The sequence below is a fragment of the Pieris rapae genome, chromosome 23, assembly GCF_905147795.1.
Source record: "Pieris rapae chromosome 23, ilPieRapa1.1, whole genome shotgun sequence".
NCBI classification, from domain to species: Eukaryota; Metazoa; Arthropoda; class Insecta; order Lepidoptera; family Pieridae; genus Pieris; species Pieris rapae.
In genome coordinates this window covers 2,624,294-2,644,865 of record NC_059531.1, presented here as the reverse complement: position 1 = coordinate 2,644,865, position 20,572 = coordinate 2,624,294, and the positions used below count along the sequence as shown (strand labels likewise).

General features: G+C 33.7%; 1 protein-coding gene across 1 annotated transcript in view; it reads left to right on the top strand.

Moving 5' to 3' along the window:
- LOC111004020 (zinc finger protein 395) overlaps positions 1-20,294 on the top strand; it is a 54,005-nt gene extending 33,711 nt beyond the window's left edge. Inside the window, exons 4-8 of the mRNA XM_022274826.2 lie at positions 264-421; positions 13,869-13,966; positions 14,992-15,150; positions 15,376-15,463; positions 15,941-20,294. Of these exons, the coding sequence (XP_022130518.2) occupies positions 264-421; positions 13,869-13,966; positions 14,992-15,150; positions 15,376-15,463; positions 15,941-16,102 (665 nt within the window). The 3' untranslated portion in view covers positions 16,103-20,294. The remainder of the gene's footprint in view (positions 1-263; positions 422-13,868; positions 13,967-14,991; positions 15,151-15,375; positions 15,464-15,940) is intronic.
- Positions 20,295-20,572: the final 278 nt, after the last annotated feature.

Genomic DNA, 20,572 nt, shown 5'->3' with positions numbered 1-20,572 from the left:
TGTGGTCTCTGGCAGAATGACCAGCGCTGTGGAACACTCTGCTCCTCAGCATAATGCTGAGCCAGGGCCATTTACAGCCACAGCACACACGCAATATATGCTTGAGACGGACCGAAGGGGAAAGGGAAAAAAATAATATACCTCTCTTTATATCTTTTATTTATATTTTTCTCTTTGATTACTGCTGTGTTGTGTATTTATGTGTGTGTGTTTTGTTTGTAATAAATAATATGTCTATGTCTAAAGTCGGAAATATCACACAGGCGCATGGGGCGGTCGGTCATCAGTGTCTCCTGGCGCAAGCAGTAGCTCTGGCTCATCATGGCGCTCGGGTACTCCATCACCACCTCCTGTCTCCTCATCATTCAGCGACGAAGGCATTGCTATGGACTATGAAGATCATCACCCACGCAAGAAAAGGGTATGTATAAGTTTACTTATAAACGTCTGTTAGCTAACTTGGGTAACGTTAATTATTGACTAAGTTATAGACGTACTATAACGGTTGAATTAGTTAAAATCTTAATTATGACAACTATTTATTTTCGAGAGATATTATTAAACCGATTTTATTAATAATAGTTTTAATTCAGCAAAATTAAAATCCGGTTCCTCCTCAGTCTTATGTCATCAAAATAACCAAACTATTTGTTAACTAATTGAGGTTTATAGTACGTTTATAAATACTGAAAATCGTTACGATAAAATGATTAATTAAACTTGTAAATGTGACAGGCAATATCGAATAGTTAATGTAATAAAAACCCAAATGGCCGTATTTGGAACTTAACGTAAACGAAAGTTTTTAAGTTAACTATTCGAGTTCACGACTCTACAGTTTAATTCGATTACATAGTTTTATGTTTTTCCTATACCGTTTAAAAAACGCGTAATATACATACATATATAATACATTACGTTAGGTAGGTCATAGCTAAGTGAATTTTATTTCGTTCCCAGGTTATCTTCGCTGAGGATATCGTGGGCTTTAATATAAATAATTGTATAATTGGTAAGGATTATAACGAAGATTCTAACACGTACTTCAATATAAGTAGCGAATATGTCTGTATCAATAAAGGAATGGCTAGTAACCAACTTTGGGCGTATTTGGAACTGAAACCGGAATCGTATTCGTATAGTAAGAATACACGAATTCCGTTTATACATTAATTATTTAGTTGGAAAACCCTTCCTTGAATCAACGCTCACGTTTTCCATATATTGGCACAAATATATATTATGAAAAGTATATATATATAATAGATACTATAAATGTAAGTACCGGTGACACCAGAGCTGGTGATTTCGTTCAATGAATATATATTGAGAGCTGCCATTAATTTTGACATTTGCGTAAACTGTCAAAATTATATACAGATAAACGATTATATGTCTGTGGGTAAAGCACAGATGTTTGGTATGAATTAACTGACATGTCGACCTTGCAAAACTTTCACTAAATAGAGGCCATCGCCTTATTCCTTTTCCGTATTCGCGCAAGTTTATTTCTATATATGTCAAAATTATATACATTATTGATATGTTAGTTGTATATTTGTTTATCCGCGAATTAAGTTCGGTTGTGGTTGGACATGTTCATATTATATTCGAACATGCCGATGGTATACAAAAGTAGGGTATACAAGTCAACCGGGGATGGTGAAGGCGGGAAGGCCTACATGTATTGACGATGGGCGTACTAGAGAGGTGAAAAGAACCCATAAACCAACGACAATGTGAATCAAGTGGAAGGGAGACAGGTAGGAACCGTAGATACTGTATATCCGTTGCAGATCTGCCAGCAAAACGGCGCATAAATTAAATATGTAATAACTTCAAGAAAAGAGCGAACCAATTCTTAAAAAGCCGGCAGCGCGCTGGAAGCCTTCTGGCAGAGCGTCCATGGGCGGCGGTGTCACGTAACATCAGGTGAGCGTCCTGCCCGTCTACCTCCTTTAACATAAAAAAAAACTAAAACAGCTTGGTAAAAGTATATATTTGGTATTTAAAAAACGTATTCTTAGGGTTGCTATACATATATAAAAATCAAAAACATACAGACAATTGTCAACTATTACATTACGCCTTGTTAATCATGAAACTTTGTATTTTGTCATCAAGATGGTTCTTGAATACACAAAAATCTTATCACAGCTTACTTTCTGAAGGTTCTTCGTCTTGGATATTAATCAAACTATGAATTTGACATTTCAAGGTCATCATAGAACGGGGTTGTAGATGTGTGTAGCAAATAATGTTTAAATCAATAATATTCGCTTATGTACTAGAAAGTACGCGCGTAATAACATTATATAACAAAGTACTTATGATTAACGATACACGTGGCCGGCTTGTCGTACAATGTCAAGGTGCAGCACTGCGCTTGCATTATGCAACGCTATTGTGAACTGTCAGTTTTGCAATTTAATATTTAATCTGTGGAAACTTTTAAAATATTATTTGAAATGGAATTCCTGGACTCGAATGTCATAGACAAAGGGGCAATTGACAGGTTCTACGAGTCAGCTAATTCATACAAGGTATGTCTTATGATAATTTATAATTTATTCATGATTGTAATACAATCCAAATCGGACGGAATGAGACGCGTTATTTGAATTTCATTCTAAACATTTGCCGCCTAAAATACACTTATCTATGTTGTGTTCGACCACAGATTATTAATTACGTCACTTGTTTACTAGAACACTTCGCAGTTCTCTTTTTAAATCTTTTGCGCAGTTGCGGAGTCTTGTTTTCAATAATAGTCGTTCTCTAAATAAATAACATTCGAAATGTAAAAAATATTTGGTTTATCTGTCATTGTCCTTGCAAAATATAAATACTATTCTTTACGAATGTTGTATAGACAACCACGTCTCTATGGATAGCACATTTCTTCGTACAAAATAATTCCCAAGACACCGCGCCAAATATTTCATAATAATACCCACGCGTGTCTATGTTAACCTTGTCTATACGCCAGATAACGTGGGCAGAGCTAACTCATAAACGTAATTGCTCGTAGTGAATGCAAATTCGTAGTATTTAAATAAAACTTCTAACGGATTTAAACGAGTATATTATCTACATACCACGAGTACTTTTAAATATACGCTGGCACGCGGGCAGAGATTCACCTTTATTAGCCAACCGCTGTTCATGCACACATAGCCGGGAGGTTCGCAAGTACGTTGCCGGCCTTTTATAAATCAGTCTGGAACGCTAAAAGATGTCCTTCGAAGGAGAGACTTGGCGCTCAGCTTAATTTGTATCGATATGTAGTTTGAGCGCTGTCAAATATGTCAAATGTCATAAAAATGTTTCGACCAGTATGGGCCTTTCAGAGATAGGACTTAGCACAAAAAACCCCTACCATATGTCAAAAACGTATAAATTACGTATATATAGGTATGTATTTCATAATTTTCGCTAAATCTCGCCTCTGAACTTATCGCATTGGTTAACGTAAAATAAAACACAACCCCGATACCTGGTCTACACAGGAATTAGGAGTTTCTGTTTGCAAAGACGACTGGAATTAACATCCAGAACTCCACTACCTCCACTACTTGGGACGGCCTCCCAACTTAAGCAAATGGCGTATTTATAGGCACCACTATCATGGGTAGTCCATGAAGACTTCTCTTTCCATAAGGACATTTGTAAAGAACCATTTGGAGAAAATCATTTGGATATTGATAGCAAAGAATATTCAAGTTCGATGACTCTTATAACGTTACGCGAGGCCAGACTTATTTTTAAACTTTACAAATTAATTCGCATTTGAAAGACTTTGTTAATTTAATTACAATTATACTCAGAGTTTTATATACGGTAGTGGGCTGATCTATTAAAAATTAATTTTAATTTTACCATAATTCTCTGTGTTCTGTAACATATATATAGTATTATATATGTTGTGGTGAACTTTAATAAACTTAATCTGCAATAACTAATAACAATATTGACAGGATAATCTCGTTTTTCATATCATTAAAACAAAGTTCCAACACACAAATAAGTATACAGTATTTATAATATTCTTAACCTAGTAACAATAATATTTAATATTTGCAAATACAAAATTAAAACAAATTTTAAAAGTTTCATCCTTGCTGTATTGCATCCGAGTTAATCATAGAATAAAAATAAACTCTGACTTTTTTCCTTTATCTATATATGCCTTATTTTTCAGAAATATTGCATTTATTTCTCAAGTATAGTGTAACAAACACATGTTAATGTAATTAATGAAATTCAAGAAGGTGATGCGAAATTTTCCAGTTCATTTGCTCCACTTAAGAGTTAATCGGAGTTTATTTTCTCAGTTCTGGGATTATCCAAGGGTTCACCGAACTCACGCATGCCCGACACGTCATGTTAACTTAAAACCAGTTCTTGCAGCCCAACCGTAGCAGGAAACGAGCATCAATTCACACAAATTGTGTGGTAGTTTTGCGGTATATATTGCGCTACATTCGCGGTATTATCTGTGGTTAAAACAACGCATATTGTGCGATATCTATGGCACTTACCATAGTTGATAATTATATGAAACTAATAAGGATTTATGCCCTATTTTGTTATTGCAGCTGCTAAGCAATGATAAATTAGCATTAATCTATAAATCGCATATTTAGACCTTTCAACTAAGTGCACGGATAACTAACTTCCTTATGAAGTATAAAATCTTTCTCAGTCCGAAGCCATTTTAAAGTATATTCTGGTTATAATAATAAAAGTGAAAAAGATAACACTAACAAACGAATAACACGCGTATTAGTCTTTATATTACATTCACCGGAAGCAACTTACCAAATATTTGACAATGGACATTGAGTCATCTGTCACGATGACGTACGTGGAACGCGTCATCGCATCGTCAATTTTGTTTCAAGTGCACAATGTTACATCACGATCGCAACGTTGAGAAATTGAATCCTTTACAATTTATTAATTTATATTATATAGTAGTGCTACATCTCATTTTATTTGTGATTTTACGGGATATAAGTTATGTAACAAGATTTATACAGGGTAAAAATATACGCCAGCGAATTCTGCATTGTAAAGGTTAGAGAATACAGATAATAATAAATAAACAGCGGTGACAAAAACTATAAATAATATAACGTTAATTTAACAGCTTGGTAACACGTAGTATAATGTAGTATATGGTAACACAAAGCTACGTTTAAACACGAGCAAGTCTCACGTGTTATCTGAACGCGTAAAAATCGATAAAATTTACACTTATCTTTATAACCATAGAAAATTGTTTAAATAAAATCCTTTAAGATTGGTAACTGTATATTTTTAAGGCTTAGCTTACTCAATTTTCGTTGACACAATATTTCCGGTTGGTATAGAGGCGTGTCATAAAATATCTGAACGCCATCCATCCATAGATAAACAGAAAAAAAAACACAAAATTAAAAACAATTTAAAAAGTACCGTTTTTGTTACTATTGTTACTATTTAAATGAAAGGTTGTTATTTGGAGAGAGTTCTACCCTAAGGTCAGTAGTAACAAGGCCGAAGAAAACGCGATGTGAAAGAAAATATCGTGAGGAAAACGCATGCCCAAAAGTTATGTTTCAGGTACTAGATAATCTTAGCTAAAGCTATATAACACGAGAGCAAAGTGATACCACCGCACATAGACACTTCACATTGCCAGAAGGCTGGCGAGTGCGTTGCCGGTTTTTGCCTCCTGTCTTTCAGGACCATAAGTCGAATTGGTTCGGAAATACTACACTGGGTATTTGGTTCCATATAGCGGTAGTACCTGAAAAACGCAGCAAGGTAATACTTGCACATGGCGCAATACATTCAAAAATATAAAGCCAAGATTTATTACAAAGTTTTGTTTCTACTTTGGAATTCTTTATTTCTCTTTAATATATACAACGATGTGTAAATTGTTTTACATATAAGTTACATAACGCGCGTTAGTGTTCACAGTTGCGTCCTAGATCTAGAATTAGCCCACTCGACCTTTACCTTGCGCATGGAAATCTTCGTACTTTTCCACATTTTCCATATTCTTATTATAACAATAAACAATATATTGGCTACTGTTATTACATGGAAATTGACAAAGACCTAAACCACCATTTGAAGTTGTGACTCCATCATAGTTTTGACAGATCGAAGATTTTTACAGTTCTAAAAAACAAATACTTCCTCAATGTGTCGTAACTTGCAACCAAAAAAAAACACAACGAAACTATTCCACATTTTGACAGTTAGGAATGACAGTAACTAAAACATCTTGGCCTTACATTATGTTAATAATTTACGTGTTTTTTGTATGTCACGAGGTCCAAGGCGTACTTGAAGGCCGCTTTATCGTCGAGCAATGATAAGCCAATTGTTATCAGGATAGTAAAAACTTCCGCGTACTCACGGCCGGAGCAATTACGAGAATAATTTGACTTGCAAATCATACAGTTATTTACTGCTACTATACTGAAGTCAAGAAATTAATTCTAATTAAGACATCAATTAAATGTCAACTGTCATCTGTCAATTTGAGTTCGCGGTAAAAAATATAGCGTCAGAACGTTGCTATTTAATATATTTTGTGTGGAATTAGAAGGAAATTAATTCGAATAACAAAGGCAGTAATGTCGTAAAATTGGTCTAACCGGAAGTTTAATACCCAAAAAAGCGCTGAAAGTTGTGAAATTCGTCAACTTTAGTTCGTCCAGAAAGTTCGGCTTAATACTAACAAACAAATATATATAGCCTATACTTGTTTGAATCAGAATTTTTATTAGAATCAGTTTAGAATTAAAATGTCATTTGCTTTAAGACTCTTCAAGGTTGTGTATTGTACGCGGGTAGATGAAACGACCTTCATATTCTATATTTAAAATACGGAAGACATTGTGTAAGACGCGTGGATTTCTTGCGCAGGAGTCCGTAAACAGTTAGGTTCATAGGCACGATCGCTATATACAGTAATGTTTTAATTTCCGCTAGCCTATAAAAGAAAATATACCTTCTAATAACATGGTCTGTGCCATGTTCGTTTCTATGGATACCGTTTTACTATTACTATATAATATTATATATATTAAAAAATACACAATCCATTTATAAGGAATTGATATATATATTATATATGTAATAGAGCGCATTTTATCAAAATTTCCGTCTTGAATCTAAATTTTAAAAAGTCTCGCCTTATAACAGAATCATACTTTATACTTTATATAAATCGCCTTTTAATCGGGTAGGATTATGTTTTTACGACACAAAAAACAAACACAAAGACAAGAGACAAAGAATAAAATTGTTATTACCTAAATAATTGCCCTTATTTAATTATAAGAAATTTACATTATTAGTTACTCGTATCTCAGAATAAAGTAAATTTATATTAATTCTCAAAATAAAGTAAAATTCAAATTTGCTATGATTTACCAACCTACAACAATACCTAGAATTCGATCATTAGTACAAAAACCCGCCATAATGGTTTACATAATTGCGACTTGATGAAAAAGGAATCTATTATTTATGTTGTGCAATCGCAATATAGGTAGGTTACTTACGCCCAAACCCTTTGTGTAGTACAGTCAAAGACAGTATCGTTAATTATCTTCGAAATAAAATATATAACTTAAATTAACTCTTTGATAATTAAATTGTCAAAAATACTAAGAATAAATAACGTTTTTTTGTATTATACTGTCGTTGAGAAAACGTCAGCGAGACTGACACATGAAGTTGTCATATCTTGCCGCGAAAATGATATTTCCACTGAACTTATACAAAATGCATTTGTCGTGTGTATAATGAAATAAATTCGCATTTATATCTATTAAGAAGGTTTTTTTATTGTGTATAGTGCGCGGATAGGCATCTGTTACTCATAATCACCGACCAATATCAATCCTGTTTCGTCCAAAGTTTTGTTTAAATGATTACTAAACAAAAATTTATCACATACATTATCTGCTATAATAGACAAAAAACAAATGGTTTTAGGTATATTTGCTGATCTAAAAAAACCTTTGATAACGTATGTCCTGATTAAATGTGCTTATAATGTAACAAAATCAAATATTTGAATCACCACAATAAAGCTTTGCCGCCGTTTGACGTTCAAAGCTGCGTCGGTAAGCTACGCACGAACTTCATTGCATTCAAAATTTCGGTACCTATTCGAAATGGCGTCGCTCAACACGCACGAACTTCATTTTTGTTGTCTCTCTATCTCGCTCTTCAGGTCATCGGCCGCCACCACGCTACTGCTTGTACTAATAACCCCGTGTATATCGCTTGATATATCATGTGGCATTGTTTGTTAAATATGGCAGGAATTAAACACCAAACATTTGCGAATATAATTATTCGTTAATTTAATCGACCCCTTTTTTATTCAGACTCGTATTGTATAAAACCTAAAATTTATAACATAGGTATAATAATAAAGCATTATTAACGTTAGAATTAGCGCTTAATTTTAATTGTTTAATCAACTAAAAATCTTATGAGTCGCATTATTTCTACTGTAATGCACAAATCAAATCATGCAATATTGCATGTTATACCACCTCGATTGCCTCTCAAGTCTCATCATTACAAATTTTGGTTATAGAACGGTTAATTCAAAAATCGAACAAGGACCTCAGATTAAAAAGAGCATTTCATAGACAAAAATACAGATTAAAAATCTCCTGTGTGCGATGCGTGCTCTATTTTCCCCGGTGTATGACTCGAATGTCATCAGGCTATAGGTTTTTTACCGGCACCCGCGGGGCAATGACTCCCAAGATCGGGGCAGTGCCCGTTCTTGACAGTTCAAATGTTTCTCGTAGGATCATTTACTGTTTATTAGCTATCGCCTTTACCTTGATGACTTCGTACAGAAAAGGCTATGCCAAAAATGATGCGATTGTTATTGCTCACCATATTTGCTTGTAATTGTTTTTGTTAATAATTAAATTGAAGGACATTTCTTATCCTTGTCATTTACAATTGTAATAAAGGAATGTTTCATAATAGTTATGTTCGAATCGGAAATAATAAATATATATGTAATGATAAATAAGTGTCGCTACAACTACGACCTTTTTTGATATTCTGAGGATCGGATATCTGTATCTGTTTCATGATTTGTCAATCTAATAGGCTTGTGATGAGCCTCCTGTGTCTCACACACGCCGCCAACTTAGATCTAACGCAAGCCTGTTTCCGTACGATGTTTTCCATCACATAGAAAGTCAATTGGTGCTGAGGATCATGCTGAAGCCAATACTGACTAGGCTAACACTTTATTATATATTATATAGATTATAGAGATATAATTCTTCCTTATTTTGCCTTTTTTCTATTTTGCTGCTAATGTCCCCATGGGAAGGGCAAGGTTGACAATGAAAAAAAAACTACAACAAAACTTAAAATTACAATTAAAACTCTAAACATTATAACTTGATTATTAACGTGAAATCATAGATTTTGACAATTCATGGCATAGACAATGGCGCAAGTTCGTTTCTGATAATGAGCTGTCCCGCGGGTTCAACAAACCTATTTTGCAAGTAAAATAAGCCGCGACATCAAATCTGTAACGCATTGTAAATTACGTAGTTTCATGTTGAAAAGCTGCCAAAATCAGGTGACAATCGTATCACATCTATACTAATATTGTTTTTGTTTCATTATCTAATTGATCTTCAATAGTCCGTTTCTCTAGCAGGCTATAGGCGTATCCCGTTTATAGCGGGAGTGAGGGTAGTTACAAAAAAAGTTTTTTTGTAGAAAACCTTCAAAAATATCTGAGTTCCCTGAATCGTGCTTTTAAATACTAGCTTAACTTTAAGTACAGTAACGATCTACATATAAAAAACAAAAAATAAAAAAGGGGGTATTTACAAAATTATCAGTAAGTTTTTTCATTGATAAACAAATCATTATATTTTCAACATTAAGTTTCAACTTTATTACATTTCATTATTACTTATGACTTTATAGTAGTGTCTTCCCCTTAGACGCTGTAAGTTAATAAGTAAATTAGGTTAGACTAACAAAGTAATACTAATTTAAAATTAGAACAAACGTTAAAAGTTTGATCTCTGTGTAGTAAGTACCATAAATGTATTCGCTGTATTGCGATATTTAATCGTTGAGCGAGAAAAGCAACAGACGTCACCGATGCAACCAGGCGCCAAATTAAATGTTTAATAAGCTGTGCACTTAAACCCCACAGCTGAAGAGTATACTTAAAAGGAATCTTTGGTTGGACTTAAATTACTTTTTAAGTTAGGCTAAATGGTGATGTTCCATGTATGTAAAGACAAATTAGAAAAACTAAATAGATACGGTATTCATTTTATTATTTATGTAAAAAGACGCGCCGAGCCATGAAGCAATGGCCCTATAATTCTATACAATATAGTGTATTGTATGCTACCTGCTTTATAAAAACCTTTGAGGGGTTCGCGGCAGTTAGAAAAAGTGAAACTGTAACAAGTCAGAACCAGTTGAGTTCACTGACCAAGCATGTACTCCGATTGGCGACTACTGGCTAGCTGATTCATCATCGCTGGTTGCACCTTCGCTGACACCAGTGACTCATTGTTCACAAAGGAATTGTCCAACAAAAGAAATATCGTAATTAGTCCAAAAATATTGTTGTGACGTAAATTCATAATTTATAGTCTGTGGTTATAAAAACTTTTTACTGTATAGCCATAAATTATTTAAAAAATAAATTTTGCTATAAAAAATATGATTTCATATTTAATTTTTTTTTTAATTTTATGACCTGGTTGTTACCAGAGTTAAGACCTTTAAGTTATAACTTATTTGGAAAATGTTCATTACTTTTCTTTTTTAATTACTGACACAAAAACTACAGACTATATCGATCACCTGTTTTGATAATCGAATTGTATTTTATTCTGTGACTTGATGAAATGGGGCAACGCTCTACACATCCTGTCTAATTTGAATACCTTTGTAAAAACTTATAGGGATATGTAAAAAACTCAAGGGTTTGTTGTCGAAGGGCAAAGGCCCAGGTTATTGCACCTTTCGATGTATCGAACTTCAAACCGTACGATAGAAATATTATAATTTATAATGTAACAAAGAATTCATATTGGTGCTTGTACTTCACTCATTTATTCTATAACAGACCACAGTTGTTGTTTAAATTATATTTGATGAAAGATTAATAATAATTACTTCTGAAACTATGGAACACATATATGTATAAGCAACTTGTACCCAAGTACAAAAGAAATGTACCCAAATCTCTTTTGTTAGTAGTCTTGCGAGCCTTATGCGAGCGCCCATGGGCGGCGGTCACTAAACATTTTCGGCGGTTTTAAAACACTAACTCATCTGATGTTAAGTGATACGATGAGCACTCTAAATACCACAGGTAACGCGAGTGCGTTGCCGGCCTTTTAAAGTCAAACGCCTCAGTTCTTTAAAAATCTATTATACTAAAAAGCAACACTGATTTTCTATCTTTGATTGAACTAATTAGTAGTAATTTAATGATATTACTTTTAGTTCATATACATATATAATATATCGTATGGCGGTCAAAAGAATTCCTCCACCATCAGTGCATTGACCTGAATCTATTCCCCTCGACTAGGGACCGGGGTGCATTCCGCAATAACCATAGAGTTTTTTGTTTCAATTGTCAACTGTCATTTCAACCTGTCCAAACAATTCCCGCCATAAAATTAAAACGTAATTTAAAAAGCTTATTTGCCTTAATTTTAATTGCTTTAATATCAATTAAACGTAATAAATTAAACATAGAATGACTTCTATTCAAGTTTTAAGAAGGCAAGGCATGTTTTCTAAACAAATTTTTAGGCAAAACAACACGTGATTACACATTGTATTAGCCATGTAACTTGATAGGTAGGTATATTCGTCGAAAAACCTAATATATGTGTATAATCGAATACGCAGAACTCGTCTTAATATATTAACGAAGCCAAAAACCTGTTTATTGTAGACTTTGTATTTGATATTCACTAATTGCGGTACATTCGAGCTTCCTGGTTATACAGTTAGAACGAGATGACACCAAAACAATTTATCTAGCCTCAATACGCGAGGTAAATAAGGAAGGTCGCTTGCGCGAGACAAAAACACATTGCATCCATACGCTAGAGCGAGACGGAATGAAAACAAATCAATAAGTCATCTCGCATCGTAGAAAGAGATGGCGCAACAACAAACCGGCATTTTACGTGCAAGCGATTATGCACCTTAATGCAATGTTGTATTTTCTTACATAAAACTCCTTTGTTCCAGTGTTTTTGTTAACATATGTCTTCGTATTCATAACATTTCACACACTATCAGGCGTTGACTCGATTTATAATAATTAAACAAAGGAATGACTTAAAAGTAACTATGGAGCATTATAGTTACATAGTATACATAAATAACAATATTATAGTAGTCTGTAACTCGGCCAACTCGAATTAAATCATCTACACACTAATATACTGCATACTGCAATACTCGGCACACATACATAAGTTCCGGCACGTGTAACTCGTTCGGATAGCACACAACGACACTCAGCCTCAGGGACGTTTATTATATAAAACATTTTAAAGCCAATATTGCATTTATTTAATGCGTTTTGCGTGTAAAAACAATGATCTAGACCAAATTAATACTGACTTTTTTAACAAGACAATTATTTTTGACCATTTATGTATTGAATATATCACTTTAAATAAGGAATTTAAGATAACGCCATGGAATAAAACCACAGATTAAAGGAAGAAGGTATATAGACTTATCAGTTATCATTTATGTGTTACGATCGAGGGGATAAACTAGGTCAGTGCTGCAATAAGGGTTGGGACACCGGCTCCCCTGGAAGCTATATATATCTAGTACATACCATATTTATTACACCAAATTCCGCATTCAATTGAGTACAAAGGGCAAATCATTGACACTCACTTATGAGAAATGATTCATTTCCTGAAAACACCACTCACATAATTGTTTCTATGTGGAAAAGAAAAATAATTCAACCTTCGCAAACCCTTGGCCGTGGTGCGAGACCTAGTTCCCCTCCCACCGCACCCCCTTGACCTAACCTAGTTTAAAATGCACTTGATATAGCCGCGTCATTGTCGGTCCGATAGCAACCCAATTCGCGTCCCTGACATATCACACGAGTGACGTCATCCACGAGTCAACGTAATACCGTTACGCATTTCAGGCCTATTTGACTATTATTTAAACAAAGAATTTTATATTGGCGCGTAGTAACACGTTTCGTTGTTTTTTATCTAACTTTGAATGTGACCTACATTTTCCCGTTCTAACCAGATTGATAATTTTTGATGACTGACGTTATGAGTATTTGTTTCATTTTAAAACCATATGCAATAATACATATGCAATTAGGGCGTGGTTTGCACAAAGCGAAGTGGAAACACAAGGCCGTGGCCTAGCATTATGTACTAGTCACCTTCGTATGAATAGCTTCCTACGTTAGTTAAATTGTTCGAAAATTATATTATATTTAAGCGTCATTATGGAGGATTCTGACAGTTTTGGTAATTTACTGATCGTCACGAAACTGAAATGTCCATAAAACACATAGTTTTGTTACGTTTATATAATTTCCTTAACACGAGATTGATAAAGAATCAATTCCATTTTAAAATGCTCGTGTTGCGCTGTCAAATGTCAAACTTAATAATGTACTTTATGTCTTCCGTTTGTCAAATCTAACACGACTTTGACGTACATGACCTTAGCGCTAAATCGTTACTAAGTTAAATAATTATAATTTTATAAAAACATTTATATAAAATTACAGATTTAATTGGAATTTTCCTTCTTTACAGGTAAACAGTGTCGTGTTTGAATGCACCTGGAGAGGATGTGGTTACATCACACACACCTGTTTTTCTATTGAAGCACATATCAGACAGACACACTTGGGGTAAGTAGCATTCGTGTTGGCCATAGATCACAGATTGAATAATACTTAAAACAATACTATAAAATACTTTAATCTAAGGTATTATACGTTTTTTATTCTATAACTATAGAAAAATATTTTAAAAGACCCGCAAATATATACGTATATTGTCTATGGGTATAAAAACTCCACTTCCATTATGGCAGTGAAATTATTATACATAAGACAAGATTATGAAATGAAAACATAATATCTTTTTAATATTAAGAAATATATTTCAATCAAATAGGTCAATTCTTTTCTGTTTCCAATGGAATATTAATGCTCAATCTGTACCCGGAAATAGAACTGCAACGACGCTTATTTCTATATTATTGCTTAGCTACACGTTCTGGGACGAGGTCGTGTGCCTCGCTAATTATGTAACTGCATGCTGCAACAGATATTTTTATCTAGAACGTGACATAAACTGCCAACAAAGAGCAATCTTGTAGACTACATAAGACTAACATCAAATAATCTATGGAATTAGTACATTGTCAAACGACATTGAGAATTGTTGAGGTTATCAATTATTTTCTATGGTGGCATTGCAATGCCAAGCTTCAAAGTTAAATCTTTTATGGAATCCCTGCCCTTTATTGAATCCAAGATAAATGCGAATCAGTCACTGCTCATGTCATCACCAACCATAACTACTGACTGACTGGATAAGTGACATAGCGTGAGAAATATTTATGAAGGAATGTCATTTAGTCTCTGGTAATAATTTTCTACCTGGATCACGCAGTTAAGCGACAATGGAAGTCTAAATTAATGTACATTGCAAAGAATTTTACTGTAAATCACGTCATATTAACAAAAATACACAACACTTTAATGTAAAAAGTCAAATGTAGATATTAAAGAAAGACATTTTGAAATACATATAACGTAATAGTAGAAAAAAAACCTTTGGTCTAAACTGTGGCAATTATGTACAAAAATTAAAATTTCACTCCGCTATTTAACAGCTGAGGTTTCAAATAACTCAATTAATATTACAGGCCAAAGAAAGAAGGTGAAAGTGATCATGAAGAGGAGTTCTATTACACGGAGCGTGAAGTGTCCACGCCAGCCCCGCCACCCACTTTATCCCACCGAGACATGTGTAGGCCTCCACATGAAGATCCTGATTATCAACGACAGATTGTGGGATCTTACAGGTATACTATAAGACCGTTATCACACTCATGAACCACTCCAATTCATCTAGTAAGTAGTGCAGTAGGTAGCTGGTTTCACAGTGCTGCTAAAACTACCTTAAAAACTGCTCAGTTATGAAACGTCGTACGTCGATGTCTGTCTGCGTTCTGTGTCCATTTTTGGGTTTAAGACAATGATACATTTCTATATAAATAATTTATCACATAAATCCTTTTTTCTTCTAGACAAGGACTTCTATCAACCATGCAGAACTTATCAGCGAGGTCCATCAGCATTCCCGTAACGCATTCCTGGTCTAACTCACACTCCCCGGTATGTATATCAATACTACGCCTTATATGTAAATTGTATTCGTTTTTACAACAAAATCCCAAGCGAAATTAGAGAATTATCATTGAAAAAATATAAAACAGTCCTTAAAATGTAACTTTGACGAATATTTAAATGATCCTAATCCTTGGGATTGATTTGCTCCAGTTCAAGTATCACTCTAAACTTGGCGATTTAAAAGAGTGGCGAAAAGTTCTTCTTTCTTCTTGCCCACTCTACGCCCTTACGAACTGGTAGTAAATGTAAATTTAGAATTAATTTAACATCTTTTCTCACGATAATAAGTTTACCTAAAGTGATTTCGATTTTGACTTTGAATATAAGCATTGCTTTTAAGACCAAAATCTTCAGTTTCTCTTTTTTATTCCCCTGTCATATCAGTAAAGGCGTAAATCCTTTGATAAAGCGTTCTTTCTATATGCGATAAACTCAAGAGATAAGAAACCATATCAATTTCAGAAGCACATGAAAATATCAGCAAACGGTGCATCACCCAGTAGCCCGGGCCGCAGACCTCGCTCCGACAATAAGAAGTGCAGGAAGGTGTACGGAATGGACCAAAGAGATCAATGGTGCACACAGTGCAAATGGAAGAAAGCGTGCACACGATTTGGCGATTAAACCCTGAACTTTGCATATGAGGTTTTAAACGTCAAGTAACTTCTACTGCCAGAACAGATGCCAGGGTAGATTACCCAACATACCAGGGTAGTGACGTCACCGAACTTTGAGAGTGTCGAAACGGGTAAACCGGACATTAAGTATTTTAAGACATGATATTTTAAATGTAAGTAATGTTAATGGAGACATATTTTTCCTTTCCTGTGGCTCATGGCTACAGCGGCATTGCCCACATATTTTTGTAGGGATACTAAATGTCTTGAACAGAGACTGTGAATATTTTAGAGATAAGCATATGTTAGACTGACTTTCGTTTAGTGTGAAAACATTTGGACATTAGCGTTACCTACTCTCACTAGCACATTTGACCTGTACAGCAAATTGCACATGCAGAAATAACTATTTTATGACTATTTTACTTCTAAAAGCCAAACACCGTAAGAACTAGTCGTATTTTTTATCAAATTTATTTGTTCATTACGAGCTTTGATGATTGACTTAAGTTTGCGAATGACAATTGACACATGTCAGTGAAATCCGTCCGCGTTCACAGAGCGCAGTAAATAAATGTTCTCACACTGCGAAATTATAATCTATATCGACGGGGTGACCATCGTTCCAGTCGAAATATACACAAATGGTTAATATGTTTATGTATTGACTGAATTAGAAAATATACTTAATATAAGTTTTCTCAGGTTTGACTAAAAGACTAAAATTTAGATTGAAATTTTTAAACATATCTGTACGTATACATGTTCGTCCTGGAGATGAAGACAATACTCAGGATTGAGGAAAAAGCTTGGACTAGAGAAGAAGAGTCGGTTGATGTGATGCAAATTATTGGTGCTAATTCTGATGAACTTGAATTTCAGAGTGTGATTAAAATTTCACAAACGGATTAGCATATTCCGTTACTTATCTGCTCTGACAGATAACATGAATTTGACAGCAAACGCTAATGTCAAAAATGTTACGCATTCTATCGTTTGTTTTTAACTTCCATTTCCTGTCACTACAGACTACATAGATTATACAAGTTTTAAACAGAATTAGCACTATTAAAGCAATAAATTCTTTAAATTGACATCTAAGATACGAATTTGATAAAGACATTTTATGACGGATTAATTGCCCAACGTTTTGAAAAAGCCTTAAGAACGAGTTGTCTTTGAAGATGGGCATATACTCATGACCAACTGGAGTTATATATTTAACTCAAAGGCGTTATATGACCCGTAAATTCATTTTAAAGTGATTTTATTTCGAAATGGAGGAATTCTTTTCACTAAGAATAATATTCCCATACGATCGAACGGCTCAAGGAAGGAAATCGGATGTGAAAGGCTATTGCAAAATGCAATATTATTTATTAAGTATTATATATATGTAAATAATATATAAGTTACGTTTTATTATAGGTACCAAAAGCAATCGTAATATAGGGTACCTCGAGTGAAATATTTATGTTCGTTACTTAATGTGATTGTTAACGATAATTTTATAGACACGAAGTATATTAAAGTTATGAATTAAGAATAATATAGTCTATTGAATCATTTATCAGCGCGGCGTTTCCATATCTTTGGTGTTACCAGTTAAGTTAAATTCGAAACAGTGCCAATACAACGTTTATTCATGAGTGTTCATGTCTTATTGGTGCTTTTGCAAAGCGCACATTGAATTTTATATATTGCGTGACAAGCTGTGGTCGTGGCCAAATGCCTCGTAGCCACACTTATCTTCAGCTTATCTTGCCAAATTGCAGTTCATTTTGACCTGCACCGTTTACCAAATATATCAGTTATTATCAAAGGTTGTGATACAATTTATTGTAATGTAAATTACGATACTTTAATTCACATTGAAGACCGCGCCCGAAAAACCAAATGATCCCCTTTAGGCTAGGATAACAACTCAGCTAGCGTTTAATCAACTGCCATAATTTAAGAAATTAGTTTTATCTATGGAATAGAAACAGTATAGATTAGCTTAAGCTGGAAGTCATAGAGTAGTATTTAATTAAGTACAATAAACTTCATAACGTGCAAATATTTCTCTTGTTCCTATTCCCACTTGACATTTTCAATGTTGCTCTATGTTTTGTCTATGGTCAAAATGCTACTTGGTGCTCGAACTGCTTTTGCTGAATCAAACCGATCTCAACATTCACGAAGCTATTAGATTTATTTACAAAAATATTATTTATTAGTTTTATATTTGTATTATTAGATTTTATGTTATATTTATTTAGCCAAATTTGCTCAATGTACACTCACCAAAGTCATAATAAAAATAGCAGTACAAAGAGCATAATAATGCGCAAAAAGTATTCGTAAATTGCCGACTTGGCGGCTTGCGTTCATATCATATAAAGGCGGTTTTCATCGTCGAAAAATAATTTTAGTAATAAGAACGCTAGTCTAGACTAAGTCTTATTCTGAAACATTTTTTCATAGATTTTATTTTCAAGAGTGTATCTTTTAGAATTACTCAATAATAATTTAAATAAATTATTGTTTGGTAGACTCCAAAGGTACTTATCACTGTATTTATAAGTTTCATATATTTTTATACAGTTTCCCATCACCGCTTTTCTGTCATACAAATAACTATATGTAAATTACTGTGCCTCTTCTTAAACTTAATATATAATAAGAGAAACATGTAAATATGTATAATTGATACTTAAGTACCTTTCCGATAAGACTTCTTACTAATCTGTTACAAGTTGAGAGAATATACCTATTAGAATGTTGCTTTAATCGGCCAATAGATTTCCAATTTCGTTCCATAGACAAGGTAAACTTGAACAAAAGTTTATCTATTATTATCTGTATTTATATGTTAGCTTATAATCTGTGTAACTACAATATGTAAATTGTTGTGGGCAATATAATTTTATGAAAATATGTCTCCTAAATTTATGTAATAACAGGAAGTAGGTGTGGTTCTATGAGTTAGACGCATTACATCAAAGTACCTTAAATAGTTTAAACTGGAAAAATCACCTTCATTTATTCTTTGATTTTTATAATTAGTATTATTAAATTTTCTATTTATTTAGACAATGTTCACGATGACATATTTTTAAGTAGTTAATTGTTTTATATTTTTATCTTATTTTAATTTTTAGGGCGTGTCCCGTCAATGTATCATTAATATATTTACGATGGTTACCAGTAGATATAAGAATTGTGTGTCTTTATCGGAACATTGATACGATTCGTTCTCGATTATGTAGGCATATTTCCATATTAAAATTATTGTTATTGTCAATATCACAGGAGTGCATAACCCGCTGTCAGCATTACATTTATTCCTGAATCAACTGTTAAATACGTAAGAATTTTGGCGCGAAATGTTTATGGCCAAACTTCAAGGTAAATTGTCAAATGTTGTGCACACAGACTGAGGTCAGAGGTGTTTTTAGCTGGGACTTGTGGCAATCTTTGCTAATATCAAAAATACTTTAAGACGTTTAAGGTCGATGATTAAATAGATAACGCCTTGTCACGTGACCGTTTCCAAACAAAAAATGAGACTTAGTGCTAAGCCTGAGTCCTGTACTTCAAATTAAGTGCTAAGCTTCATTTCTTAATCTCACCCTGAGGCCCTCAGCGGTAGATACCAAATCAATGCCAAATAATCAAGCTTGTCTGCCCTCAATTTATGTCTAAACATAACTGCTGACAGTTCATCTATTGTGATATTTATAATATTTATTTATAGTAGATGAAATCTTGTGTTAAACGTTTTATATGAACTAGCCGCTAAGTATTGTTACTTTAAATAGTACCTCCTAAAAGTTTTAAACCGTTTGTTGATATCTAAACCACATTCCATAGATTATCTATGGAATACAGATTCAATTTTTAACAAATTTTGAATAAAATAATTATAATTCTAGTTCTACCATGTAAACGTCAACAAATCACAGTCGAAACTTATCCTATCAGGAAGTGAACCATGCTTTGCTACTAATTAGATTGTTTTAATTAGGTCACAGAACTTTAACTTTACGAGTTTAACAACGTCCTAAATGCTTCAAATATATTGAAATCCTTATTATATCGCTTAACACCAGGTGTCTTAGTCAAGATGCCTTAACAGTTGTCTATGGAGAAAGTCGAAGACTAAATTTGTATGACAGTTCCCCGGATAGGGGCCGCTTCTTAATTAAAATTGTATTTATACTACATTATGTAAAATGTATGTAATTAATATGTGCATAAAAAAATGCTTATTATTATTACTGTAAAGGCATCTTGACTAAGCCCCCAGTGTTCTGTATGTAAATACTCATTTGACACAGATGTGTGTCATAGTATATCGAATCCTGGTAGAGATAGTGGAACTAAGGACTCAAGAATCAAGACACTGCGCTACTTATGACCGTTTGTCAATAGCCTTTTGACAGGTGTCATATTTAGTTTAAAGTCGCGATTTTCTAAGTTTAGATGTCATGGT